The sequence below is a fragment of the Mytilus galloprovincialis genome, chromosome 7 (assembly GCF_965363235.1).
Source record: "Mytilus galloprovincialis chromosome 7, xbMytGall1.hap1.1, whole genome shotgun sequence".
Taxonomy (NCBI): domain Eukaryota; kingdom Metazoa; phylum Mollusca; class Bivalvia; order Mytilida; family Mytilidae; genus Mytilus; species Mytilus galloprovincialis.
This window is the reverse complement of record NC_134844.1, coordinates 56,227,201-56,240,940: the sequence shown is the minus strand read 5'-3', so window position 1 is coordinate 56,240,940 and position 13,740 is coordinate 56,227,201. Positions and strand designations below refer to the sequence as shown.

At 33.0% G+C, this 13,740-nt stretch overlaps 1 protein-coding gene across 1 annotated transcript; it reads right to left on the bottom strand.

The window, feature by feature from the left end:
• Positions 1-123: 123 nt before the first annotated feature.
• On the bottom strand, positions 124-2,259 carry LOC143083335 (uncharacterized). The gene is made up of 2 exons (XM_076259604.1): positions 2,157-2,259; positions 124-1,699 (listed from the first exon to the last, which is right to left on the bottom strand). The coding sequence occupies exon 2, from the start codon at positions 1,696-1,698 to the stop codon at positions 355-357; it is 1,344 nt and encodes a 447-aa protein (XP_076115719.1). The 5' UTR covers position 1,699; positions 2,157-2,259; the 3' UTR covers positions 124-354.
• Between the last annotated feature and the right edge of the window lie 11,481 nt (positions 2,260-13,740).

Sequence of the window (13,740 nt, the reverse complement as noted above, 5' to 3'; positions counted from 1 at the left end):
TTCTTATTTCAAGAATCTTTACAATTCTTGTCTTGGCATATTTTAGACACTGGTCTACTGTTGAAGGTGGTATACCCAAAAACTTGATGTCTCGTTATTTTTTGTGCATTAACAAGCTGAGAATTGTCAAATTTGATACATAGTTTTTATTTTCAAAACATTATGAATTTACAATCATGAATGATGATTTCAATGAAAAGGCAGAATTTAAGAGTATTTCGGTACATTCATAAATTTTGGTAAAATTTAACCCGTTTATATCCATATTACAATACTTAAAACAGTATTGATTAATATTTTTTCACATGAACTTACATATGTATAAAATTTACAACACATATTTGAATCAAAAATTTACATTATCAATCGTTCTTCGAATTCGAAGTCCTTGCTTAACACAAGTTCAAGATTTCTGGATGCTCGTTTCAGTTTGTTTTTCTGGTCTCGTCTTTGGCGACGGATTTGCCATGATTTAAGGTGTACGCTGTTAATTCGACACACTTCCATCGATGAAACTGATTTTTCTTTAAATGTTTCTTCAATTCCTGAAAATCGAACTTCTCTTTCAACGAAAGAGCCAACCCTGGTTAAGTCTCCTTCACTTTTACTTCCCGCTAAAATCGGCGCTAAAATCTTAAAGTCGCATGAGCTATAACACGAGTCGAAGTCCTTTCCACGCCTTCTATTCACATTTCTGTGTCGTCTGCGCATTATCTGAAATGAATTTTCTTGGATGCTCGAAGTTCTGAATAGATTGTTCATTGAAGGAGAGCCACATTCAAATGATTCGTCACTGAATACCTCACATTTATCGTCACTGTGACGTAGACTGTCTAAAATGTCATCACATGATCTGCTTTGAAATTTGGAATGTGCTTGTATTGGGTGAACCTCGCTGTCTTCCGAAAGGAGAGAGATTCCGGAATCTCTATAAACAGACTTTCTAAAGTTATTTTCCTTTTGGCCACTTCCACACACGAGTGACATCCACGATTTTCTATTTTCCTCTTTGTTATTTTGTTTTGGAGATGATTTATCAGGTTTCATTGAAACGACATGCTGGTTTTCGAAATCCAAATTTTTTTGGCTTCCGCACATCAAAGACATCCATGACAGTCGTTTGTTTTGTGAAGAAATCGGAGATTCTGTTATGTTTTCAATCGGCGACTCGGTTATGTTTACAATCGGCGATTCGGTTATGATTTTAATCGACGAGTCGATGTTTTCAATCGGCGATTCGGGGGTTATGATTTCAATGTCAACTAACTCATTTTGACTCGGTGTTGATGGTTTTGTTTTGCTGTCTTCTGCTTTAACTTGTTCTTGTTGAAGTCGCTTTGTACTTTTGTCTTCCTGTTTATTTGACAATTTCGCCAGCATTGGGACTTCTTCCTTTGGATCATCAAAGTCAAAATTATTCCTTCCACACATAAATGACATCCAAGATTTTCGATTTTCGGATTTCCTTGATTTTTCAGCTTTGCGAGATTTCACGGGAATTTCCGGAAGATTGGAAGGAATTTCGTACGTGAAATCAACATCAAAAGAATGGTAAGAGGAATCTAGACCCTCGATGTTTCTGATTATATCTGTTACATCCAAGATACTCCGTGGTCGGCTCTTTTTCTGTGTTTTTCTTTTTGACGTTCTCCATTTCGAAACTTTTAGAAATGTTGTTAAGGATTCTCCGATAGTCATCCTGAAGACAAAATTACATGAATATCAATAAAATGAATAAGAACAAATTGATATCATAATTTAACAACATCTAATTCTTGAATGAGAGGAAGTTGAATTGTGCACAGAAACATGAATGCGAGCGTAGCGAAAACATTTGATACAAGTATATTTATTTATGCTATATCAATACATGTACATGTATATAGTTGCATAAACAAAGTCTCATGGGTTGTCCATGTATAGTCTAATTTAAATCAAACTAATACTAAAAAACAAAATCAAAAAATTAAAAACAAATTTTTATCAAGGAAGAATACTTTCAAGTTAAAAAAAAGTTAAAACATTTCAATTTTCGTTAAAAAGGTATGAAATGTATCTGATTCTTTTATCTGAAATAAAATAAAATGTTTTAAAATAAATTAAAAATTAAAATTGTCATATTCGTTTTAAAAGTTATAAATTGTAGAATCTCTTACCTGAAATGATATAAGGTAAACCCTTTACAATCGTTCGTAGTAAGTTTGATGTTACGGTGTCAACTTCTTGAACCAGAATAAACTGTATGAATGAACTTCAAAGGTTTATATATTTAGTGGTCGGGGTTTCCCGCTTAAATCTCAATTTACTCGATGTAAATATTTTCTCTCGTTTGTTATGATAATACGATAGTTTATTTATGGCTATCCATCTCGTATACCCATTGACCCTAGTTCTGTTGTCACACGACCCCCTTGAGTCATCTTGATAATTAGGTTATTGTACGGGGTAGCCGTATTGTGGTCAGTGGAGTACTTGAGTTTAAGCAAATACTTATATAACCAAAATCTTTGATTATATTCATTTTGACGTATTTTTGGGGTTTCAATGACCTGTATTTATTTACATTGCTATGGACTACTGGTAATTTAAAACCATGTTAGGAGACGCCCCATTTTTAGCCCCAGGGATGGCTGCTGATGTAAGATGTAAGTGCATGCATCTACCCGTGAAATTATACAAGTACTAATTGATTTACATCTGCCTGTCCTTTCATTTTCTGTTTTTTTTTAAATATGTAAACATCTTCCAATTATCGGTAGATTTTACGATTTTCCGAAAAAGAAAAGGAAGATTTTTAATCGTATATAAATAGTAATAGTTTATCAGTGATTCACTGGCAATAATAATCATATCACAGAAAGATAAAATTACTTTTTAAGTCAAATATCATTTCGACCTTGATATTTGCACGTGTCAATTCTGAATGCAATTTAAATGTATTGTTATCGAATTTTAAGTAATGAAATAAACACCTGAAAGGGGCGTCATTTCCTAAATTTAACAAATTCAAAGAGTTAATTGAATCGGACAACAATTCGGTATGTAGAGCAGAAGATAATCGATGGTATTTCCTGATGAATTCCAATACCTTTACTTTACATGTACTGACATACGCACTAAAGTATACCAATTTTACGCAAAGGCCCATAGCAAATATACGTTTCGTTTTAACCTCATTTAACAAAAAAGCATTGCAAATTTTACTATGATTTACAATCTATTTTCAATTTAGAATTTAAAAATAACGACATGCATCGACAAAAACAAAAGATTTGTATATTTGATTTTTAACCTTTAAAAGTACGGTATTGAAATCCGATTATGGAAGGAAGACAAAAATATTTGATTTTGGAGTATAGTTATTAAACTGTTCATTTACATAACCGCCAACCTCCTCGGTAGTCTCGTTCTGCCATACTCGCCTGGATTCCAGGGTGGGGTGGGTGGTTTGGGAAGTCGTGTATTCAATCCCCGGAAGGGTTAAATAAAAGACTTAAATTTTTGCATATGTTGCTTCAGCTGCTCCTAGTATAAGCAGAAATGAGGAAATAAGACAGACTGATCGGCTCTGAGTCTAAGTAACGTGCACAGGAATAGTGGGACATATCTTTCTTGTGAACTAGCTCATAAAAATCCAGCCGATCATGAACAAGTTAGTCTAGTACAAAACTAATATCTCATATAAATTTATCATAATATTTCCATGATTTTGTCCTGAAATTCGTGTTTTATTTGCACGCTAGAGACTAAACACCAATTCATCAATCCGCCTACCCATATTCAACACAGTCACCCACAATTTAATATTTGGTATCTTGCATATTAGCAATGATACTTGTATCTGTGTTGAATAAGCTTATAATATGATAAAGGAGAATGGGAGTAAAGCTGTTTTTTGCACCGAAAAATAAAGAATAAAACATTCTCAGAACATAGCGATAAACAAGTTTTCAAAAAATAATAATTTAGATTATGAGATGATGTATATCATTTACGGTTTCGCGAAAATAAGAAAAAATAATTAATGCATGGTGTCTTTGCATTTTTACTATACAGGGTAACATTCAAGAACTAATAAATATTTTCGATTGATAGATTGTTGCTTGCTTAACATCCAGTGGCAAATATGTATGCATATTCAGGACTAGAATAGATTACTTAAGTTTCTGCAAAAGTGATTAAGCTGAGGAAACATGGACTGCCACTGAAAATTAGTGTATAAAGGGGAAAATAAATTGCCGTGTAAAAATTGACCTATAAACCCATCTGCGAGTATCTGCCACGGTTCTATAATGAGCACATAGAGTGGCGCGGCGCTTTCCCTACCGTGACGAGATAAGATTTAGCGTCACCATTCAGACAGGACGCTGCTACATATTGAATTATATATTAGTATGCAATACAACAATGAGACGCCCTTATTTTACAATTGTTTTACGGCCGGTTGTCTATGGAGATCTTATTTCTATAAATCCAGTCAACTGTTAGAGTTTGACATTTCAAATTTATTTTTCACTCGTAAAACTTTCGTTAATTATTGAGTCGATTAAAGTCGATTTATTTGGTTTATATTATTGTATTTTGAAATAATATAAATCGTAAATACCCCAACAGAGGAGAATTTAGGGGGGGGCAGGGGGCCCGGCCCCCCCTTTTTGGGAAAAAAATTGGTTGCTTATATAGGGAATCACTGAAGCGTGACTGGAGCGGGCCCCTGTTTAGGCAGTCAGTGGGCCCCCACTTATGAAAATTTCTGGATCCGCCACTGCCCAAGTCAATCATTTGGGTTAAGTTTTCCCCTACTACACATTTTCACTAATTATGAAGTGGTTTCTTGGATGTGCCCATCGGATATGTGATCGTATATGATGATTCTGATAGTAATCTATAGGGTAGCATACATGCATTCGTCACCAGTATAAAATAGTCTAAATAACGCACGTGTTAGCTTGCATCTCTAAAATTTCCTTATAAATACACTTACTAGAATCGATCAAAATTTAAAGAAATTCAGGACCCCGATCCCCTATCATAGAATGAACCATTTGGGTCAAAGAAGGTAGTATCACATGAAGCACGATCGAGTGCAAAACGTAAGTGACTGTGTACAAAATGAAAAAGAAACGACGCAGTTTGAGGTGCGATGATCAAACAATAGTGAATCACAAACCAAGATAACAAAAACTAAAACTTTAACATTTTTTAATGAAATTATTCAGTCTGTTCAAATAATTTTGACAATGAAACATCTTATGATCACCAACACGTTTTAATCCACAGCTGCAATTAATGTGACCTCGACCCCTCCCTTCCCAAAATTTGACCATAAATATTTATTAAAGTATTGTAATAAAGCAATTTTGCGCTGGCCGATGCGCATCAAACACAAATTGATTCCATTAATGGCGAGAGATCAACATTTGTCGTCATGTGCGGTTTACAATTGATAATAATTCACCTTTTCACAGACATTTGACAAATTTATCTATTTATTGTGGTTATTAAAATCATAAGATCAAAGTTCGATTACCACATCAGGAGTTTAAACTTGTTTCCAATCGTTGTACCTGAATACCTACTTATATACTTATTGGTAGACAGGTGAAAATTTCAAGTATAATATAGTTTTAATTGAATCTATTCTAATAGTATGATACATGTACATAAATGTAAGAATGCATTTGATGTCCAATAATTCCCTAAACAATTTTAATAGTGATATATGTTACAAACAGCGAAGTTAAGTTGACCCATGTCTATGCATTTATAAGAAGCCGTATAAAGAAAGATCAAAGTTGCCTTTGTTCAAGTTAGTGGTACTTTTTTATGGTTTGCGCTGTCCTAGTATATTGAAGATTAACACTACCAGTATCCGAGTTCCGAGCTCAATTTGGTTACTCTTGCAACCGGTAGACGGTATGACCTTTTTTTATATTGCAGAGATCCAGTGAATTGTCAGTTTTTGGCAGTCCACCACTGTGGTTATAGAAGATAGAACTCTCAATGTTGTATATAGTTGCTTATATATACGTCATTTTGGTCTGTGGTATATAGTTGTAGACAAATTCAATTAATACGACATCTGCTTATTTTATATATTGCCTCCATATGAACTCTGGTGGGTCTCTAAAGAAAACTTACCAGAGCCTCGAGCTCATAGAGTATATTCCACTGGTTCTTAAATAAAATTTAGAATGGAAATGGGGAATGTGTCAAAGAGACAACAACCCGACCATAGAGCAGACAACATATATGTAAAAGCATTTTTTAGACACTAGAAAATAACAAAGAAGAAACAAAATACAAATAATTTAAAAGACACTCACACCTCTATGACAAGGCAAAAGTGGACATCACGTCTTTTTAACTTATTTAGTGCGAAATTATATTTTTTGCGTTAAAGCAGATTTATCGTTCTGATATAGTCAATTGGTTATATACCTCTTGTTTTATTTATTTAAATCGGTAATTTCAAATTATAAACCTAGTGACCACAAATATGACCTTAATGACCATGACATTTAGACTATCAATGGGTATAGATTTTACTACGACGAGCACGTATACTATGCTATAAATTATAAGATAGTTACTTACGCTATAGGTCGTAACCATTAACAGTTTATCGAGTACAAATGGTCATTTGTGGTTTTTCTAGTGTTGCTGTGCTCAGGTTCTCTTTTATGTCTTTTGCTTTAAATTGTAGGACACACCGAGACGCCTACGTATGATCACAGTTTGAATGTTGACCCGACAGTCGATGGTGAGAAGGGTGTGTATGTGGTTGTTTTACGGGCGACATTCATAGCTATCTTCATACATATTTAAACCTAAGTTATAGCCTTTTAAAAAGGAAAAAGAAAGTACTATTTGTGCAGTGATAAAACCAAACCGTAGGATCCACTATTTCAGTTGAAATATTAAAAGCAGATGAGAAAAAAAGTTAACTTTGAAATTTGTGCTATAATCTGAAAAATCTCCAACAAAAAGTACATGGACAAGTAAAGCACTCTGAGGTAAAGCACAACATAACCAGTTTTAAAAAAAATAAAGATATGTAAAAAAAAAATAAGGTTATAAAATAAATAAAATCAAGAGAGTTTCATTTACGCTACTTTTTGCGAGAAGAAAAATGTCAAACTCCAAGGGTTGATTCTAATATAAAAATGTGGTCACCTGGACTTCTCCCATCAGATAGAAAATACAATGCTAAAAGGGGTGGTCTTATTGTTGTCGGGGATGCATAATTACGCAGCCTCGTCCGACACTATTTAGAACTTCTGCCCATGTCTATAACATCTTATTTTTTCAAATAACAGGTTAAAGTCAAGCCCATTTTACAAGTCCTCTCTATATTATTTGAAGTACGGTCTATCTTGGTATAGGTACAAAATGTAGTAGAAATAAACGCTTATTTCGTTCTCCATTCCTTTTGTCGATCAATACCGTTTAAGAAAACTTACGTTATTTTATTTGGCGTTATTTTGTCCAAGGTTATGGTTGTCTTTCTGATATTGTTTTACACATAACCCCCTTGCTTTATTGATTTCATGCTACATTGTGTCATAGATCAATTTATCCGTTCAGTGTATGGTCACTTAATTGTTTTTTGTGTATATGTCTTTTTGATTGAGATAACTTAAAGCTATTTCAATTTAATGGTGTGTCTTCTATGTTGTGATGTTACAATATTTTTATTGGTCAGTAGTTTTCGTTTGTTGAGGTGGACCATACGTGATTCTCGTTTCTCGTTTGTTTTTAATAATTTAGATTGTTGGTTTTCCTATTTGAATGGTTTTACACTAGTCATTTTTGGGACCCTTTATAGCTTACCGATCGGTGTCAGCCAAGGCTCAGTGTTGAATATAAAAAGATGTGGTATGATTGCCAATGAGACAAATATCCACAACAGACCAAATGACACAGAAATTAACGTCTTTAAGTCATACGGTACGACCATCAACAATAAGCAAAGCCCCTACCGCACCGTCAGCTATAAAAAAAAAGGCTCGAAATCACACCACCGCACTTTGACCTATAATGGTTTACGTTTACAAATTGTGACTTTGATGGAGATTTGTCTCTTTTGCACTTATACCACATATTCTTATATCTATTGGCAACCGTACGGCCTTCAGCAACGAGAAAAATGTTTGATAGCGCTTAATATAAGTGCATGGTTTGGAAGAAAATACAGGTATAATGTACGGATCAAACAAACGAATTGACAGACGGACGAATGAACGGATATATAATTCAATATAAACATGTGCCGGCTATGCTTTAAGCGGTGGTGATATCCAGATTTTTTCTGGATAGTCTCAAAAATCGTCCATAAAAATCCTGCATAATCCTGTACCGGTTCATTTTTGTCAATCTGTTGATAAACCGATGTATTGGTCAGAGAGTACGTCTATTATTAGGTGCTTTTATGTCTTATTTGCGAAATTGTGATTTTTTAAATACAACGATTTTGTAATAGTAAATTTAGATGGATTATTGAAGCGATTCTTGCCTAAGCTGGTTGTATTCCTATAAACCAGATAAATGTCTAGAAATCGAATTATCAAATTACAAAATGAGTTATGATAGAAACAGATTAAGACCTCCATATGATATTCGTTCTTTCTCATAAACAGTCAAATTTAAAAAGGAGAATGGCTAGATTGTAAAAGATTACATAAAGTATCTTATAATTCAGTACAATTGTACTTTTACTTTTTTAAAACATTCATCAAATATGATAACAGGTATGGAAAAATGACGCAAATTTAATTTAAGACATTTAAAAAAATACGATTTTCTGAAGAAGGTTTCAACGGGAAGGGTTTCTTCAACGGTAACGAAAAACACTAAACATTGTTGTTTTTTTTTTTTTTTTTTTTTTTATTTCGAAAAACGATCGTGTATGATGTTTTGTTTCATGTCTATATTTGGTATACTTGTACATGTACATCTGTGTAAACATATCCAATTCTGTATTTTATTATGACTGCCCTTTTATCGCCAGACAGCAACATAAGTTACCCATGATGCACTTTTATATATCTATTTATATTCCTTTGTAATAAGGAATTGTTTATATTAAAGTGGAAGAAGATAATTTCTTAAAGTATGTGTGTCAAATATTTGTGATATCATATTTATTATTATATCTGCAGATGCTAATTCGGGAAGAATTTGATAAAATTAATGACGTCAATACTAAGTTTAAAGTGTACTTAAATTGAATTTTTTAGATTCTCACATTTGCTTCATATAGATAATAAAACTGTACTCGGGACCCAATGTTTTGATTCCTCTTTTTCACACCCTCTTAATAGTAAAACATTTCACGATTTATTTCAATGAAATTACGATATTTATTTTCAATGTGATAATTGTTGCTGAACTTACTTGTGTTCGACTCTCATTCTCTCTATTTTTCTCGACACGATATCAATTAAAAAGAAGTTAGGTATTTTTAATTAAATATTATTTTCAATATAAAGGACTTTATGATATCTTTAAAATTTACACTCTGTTATCAAAGAGTGGCGAAAACAGAACACGTCAGAACGACTAAAACAATTCAAGATTACTTTGGCAGAGAAGTAACATGTTTTCATGAAAAGATCAAATGTTTGATATTAAAAAAAACTATCCGGTCATCTGGGACCAAAGTACGTGACTGTAGGCACCGACAGGTGTAAATTAACGCCAGGCCTTCAACATTGAGCCAAACCCATATCGTGTAGTTAGGCCAAAAAAAAATATATGTCTGTTTCCTGTTTCCCGACCGACCCTGACTCAAACCCCCGACCCTAGATCTTTTTATTCAAATCCGGAAAAAAAATCGTTTCCGGTCCGGAAAAATTCATTTCCGGTCCGATCCAGATCCGTATTTTACTATGCCCAAACAATCAAAATGGCTGCTCCCAGCACAAATGTGCTACAATTAAGGTTTAAAAAATGTCAGCACTGGGAGGATTATTCAATTAAAGCTTCTTTAAAGGGATTAAATCATTTTGGGGTACAGGACCCTAATCAAACATGACATGTAACCGACTGCAAATCTGACAGGGAGTGCAAAAATTAAAAAAAAAAAAAAAAAAAAAAAAAAAAAAATCCCGACCTACCGACCCTGATTTATTTGCCTTGGAAGCAGGAAACAGACATATATTTTTTTTTGGCCTTAGCTATAAAAGACATCGGAACGACAACTTGTGAAACAATTAAAACGAGAAAGTCAGCCTGGTAGCTGCTTAAACCAAAATCGAAACAAAACTATGGCAGATATCAATATCAACTTAATTATAGACGTCAGCTGGGCGAAGGCACACAAATAATTTTATCAACATAAGAAATTATTGGAAGACCTTCAACTTTAAGATATGAAATGTGAAAAGTTAATCTGTAATGTTTCAGAGTTAATTAAAGTAGAATTTTCAATTCTAGGTTTAACAAGATATTGATCAATGTGCTCACTTAATTCGTTGTATGTTTTCTTTGTCAAAAGAACTGACAAATTTAACTTGAATTAAATCAAATAAACGGGTGTGGACTTGAGCTATAACTGTATTGTATTTAATGTAGTGTGACATGGGGTCATTTTGGACATATTGCAAAGTTTTTGTGGTCGCCGATTAAAATTAAACTGATACACATTTCATTATCAAATGTTAATTATAGACATGGGCTGCCAGTTAAAAGAGGTGTCTGACTATTAATAGCAAAATTAAACTCGTCCACGCTGTTGTTGTGCCCCGGGCGTTGACCGATTTAATCTTGTGCCAAACCGACTTGGAAATTCCAAATCTGTCTTTATCGTTTTTGTTGAGATAACCTATTGTCTGTTAAATGACGCTTTGCCTATTATCATTTCTTTAAACGAAAGGTTTTGTGGTACATGTTTAGTCCAGTTGGATACCTAGCATGCTTATTAGTTTAATGAAGTAGTGACAGCATAAAAAAAGAGCTAAACGACAACTTTCTCCATGGTTTTGTTCTTTGCCAAGTTAAAATCGTATTTGTGTTATAAAACATGTTTGTCCCCGAGATATCAAATGCCAACCCTCCTATAATAATAGATGAAAAGGCTCGTCACGTAGGAAATTCTTCTGAAGATTATCCCGGGAACGAGTCAGGAACGGTCGCATTGGTCAAACGTACAGTTATAGCGTGTACATATAGACAGGGTCGGACGAATGGCTGAAAATATATGATGATGCGTGATCAATTCTTCATATATTTTTAACCATTTTGAAGATCCTTTCTCGATCCCATCTTCGTTTTAAAATTGTATGTATATGCACGAACTAATTGCCTGTAAACTTTATTTTCTGAAGACAAAGAAACGATCAAATCATTCTTTTATGATTTTTCAAAAGTTCAATTTTAAATTTTTACCGAATACTGTCGGTACTCCAGATGTTTTTTTTATTGCAGAATCGTAAATATTTTGTACATTGCTCTAGGTTTTTTTGTTTTTTTTTTTGTCTTCATTTAAATTGAAATAGTATCCTCTGTAAACATAGCTTAATTAATTATTGGACCATATACGAATGTTTACATATATAACCTATAATATCTTGACAAAGGGAGAAAGAAAATAGGTGGCATTTTAATCATACCATAAGACAACTTAATATGTATATTGATACGTAAAGGGAGGTTTTAATAACATACGGTCAATTAAGATGTTATTTAATTCAACATATCCAGAATATTTGACAAATTCTTTGGTTCATCATTTAGATTATCCATCTTTGATCTTGCAGATGTTCAAACTAAAGTCTGAATTTATTATAGTAGTGATTCATTATATATATGTATATAGAATTAAAGAAACGATGGAAATGTGATTTGAAAAAATGGGTACAAACATCGGACGATTTGTGCAAATGTAGAGGCTGCGATTTGGACTCAAAACTATTGGTTTTGGAAAAGATCGGAAAAGAAACTTTTTTTTCTACGATCAAAATGTGCAAATTGTTAAACCAGTATTCAATTTATAAAGAGATAAAAACATGCATTAAAGCCTTTACTGTTCAAATACATTGAAAGACATACCAACTATACATATAGGACAAAAACTTTTTTTAACTTCCTACACATCCGAAAATTAAGGAAGCCGGGCTATACAATTATGGGTTCCATCCGATGACCCCACTAAGGCGTGAATCGAAAGATGTCACTAAATGTAGCTGCGCAAGGAATCATGTTGGAACTCGCACCACATAATAACTCAAGTCTGGTTAAGGACCTCAAACGCTTTTTATACTTCTTTAGCCAAAGCAAAATTTGTTTAGAGGCGAACTATTACATCTATAAATTTCTTGTTCTACCATATACATTGTCGTTTTGCAGGGACTTCCAAACTAACCTCTTTTTAACATACTACCCAATATAATATATTGTAACTTGACTTAAGGAATAACGTTTTTATGAAAGTGCAGTCCGAATATCATACTTCAATGTACGTAAAACAACATCAAAAAGAGATGCTTAAGTTGTAGTATAGTTAATTTATGGTGTTTATTTCATTTTTGAATAATTAAACCATTTCTTTTTTCTTTTTTTCAGGATTGGACATTCGACTAAAGACGTTCATTGCATGATTAAGTGAGAAAAAGGCAATAATAAACTATACTAAATCGAAATAAATATTTAAATGAAGTACAATTAAAATCAAGTTTAAAGTCAAGCAGTGAAAAAAAGTGATTCATGTCGGTATTAAGTACATCTCGGGTTTTACCCAGGTATACCCGAAATTTAAAGATAGTTTTCTATACAAAGGTCAAATTTTAATTGTGATGATAAATGAAGAATGGTGTCATATTTGTACAAATCATAAGTCAACTCAAAATTTCATAACATCACTTAAAACAGAATTAACTTTAAAAATTACATCACTTTGTATGTATGCACTTATTTCTATATTGTCCGCCCCTTTTCTACACAAGACTCACACACAAGTGTCATACACCTGGCCGTTGCCCGAACTTGGGATTCTCGTTTGAATTGTTTTACAATTTGCCGGAAAGGGTTTTGTTGTTTGCAGAAGGCTGAACGATACCTTTGATATATATGATATAACTCGTCTAAACATCAGCCCAACAATGTTAGATCTTTAAATTTGGTTTCGCAATTTTTTGGTTCTTCCCTCGCCGGGATTCGAACTCATGCTTTATACATATTTTTTTAATCCACCCACGTCATTTGACCTGTGGTGTATAGTCGTCTCAGCAGTTATACCACACATCGTTTTTCAAAATGATTTTCTGTAAAATCAGTCTAAAATTGTTATTTTTGAATGATTCAATGTTCTTCTCAATTGTTGATGACAATAAGTAAACTCTATAATAATCCAGTAAGGGATTCGGACATTTACCTCAGTCTAAAATAACTTTTTTTTTTTTTTAATGATTGTGGTTTTCTCAGTTTATTCAGCCCATACCTTATGGATTTATTTATTATATTACAAAAATATCTATCAGAATGTGCAACTATGCATTGGTATTTCAAAATTATTCATGATGTTTATGGATGTCCTTAGATTGATTAAATGATTGATTGTCAGTTGATTAACGTCCATTGCCGGCAAATATGTCATTCAAAATAAGGACGATTTGTTTAATTGGATAGAAATGACAAAATTCGTAGATTTGCAAATGTTTCAAATGACTTCCATGTTCAACAACAATGTATATTGTTGAATTTGTATCATATATGTGTAAAATTGTTACAAAATCTGTAAAA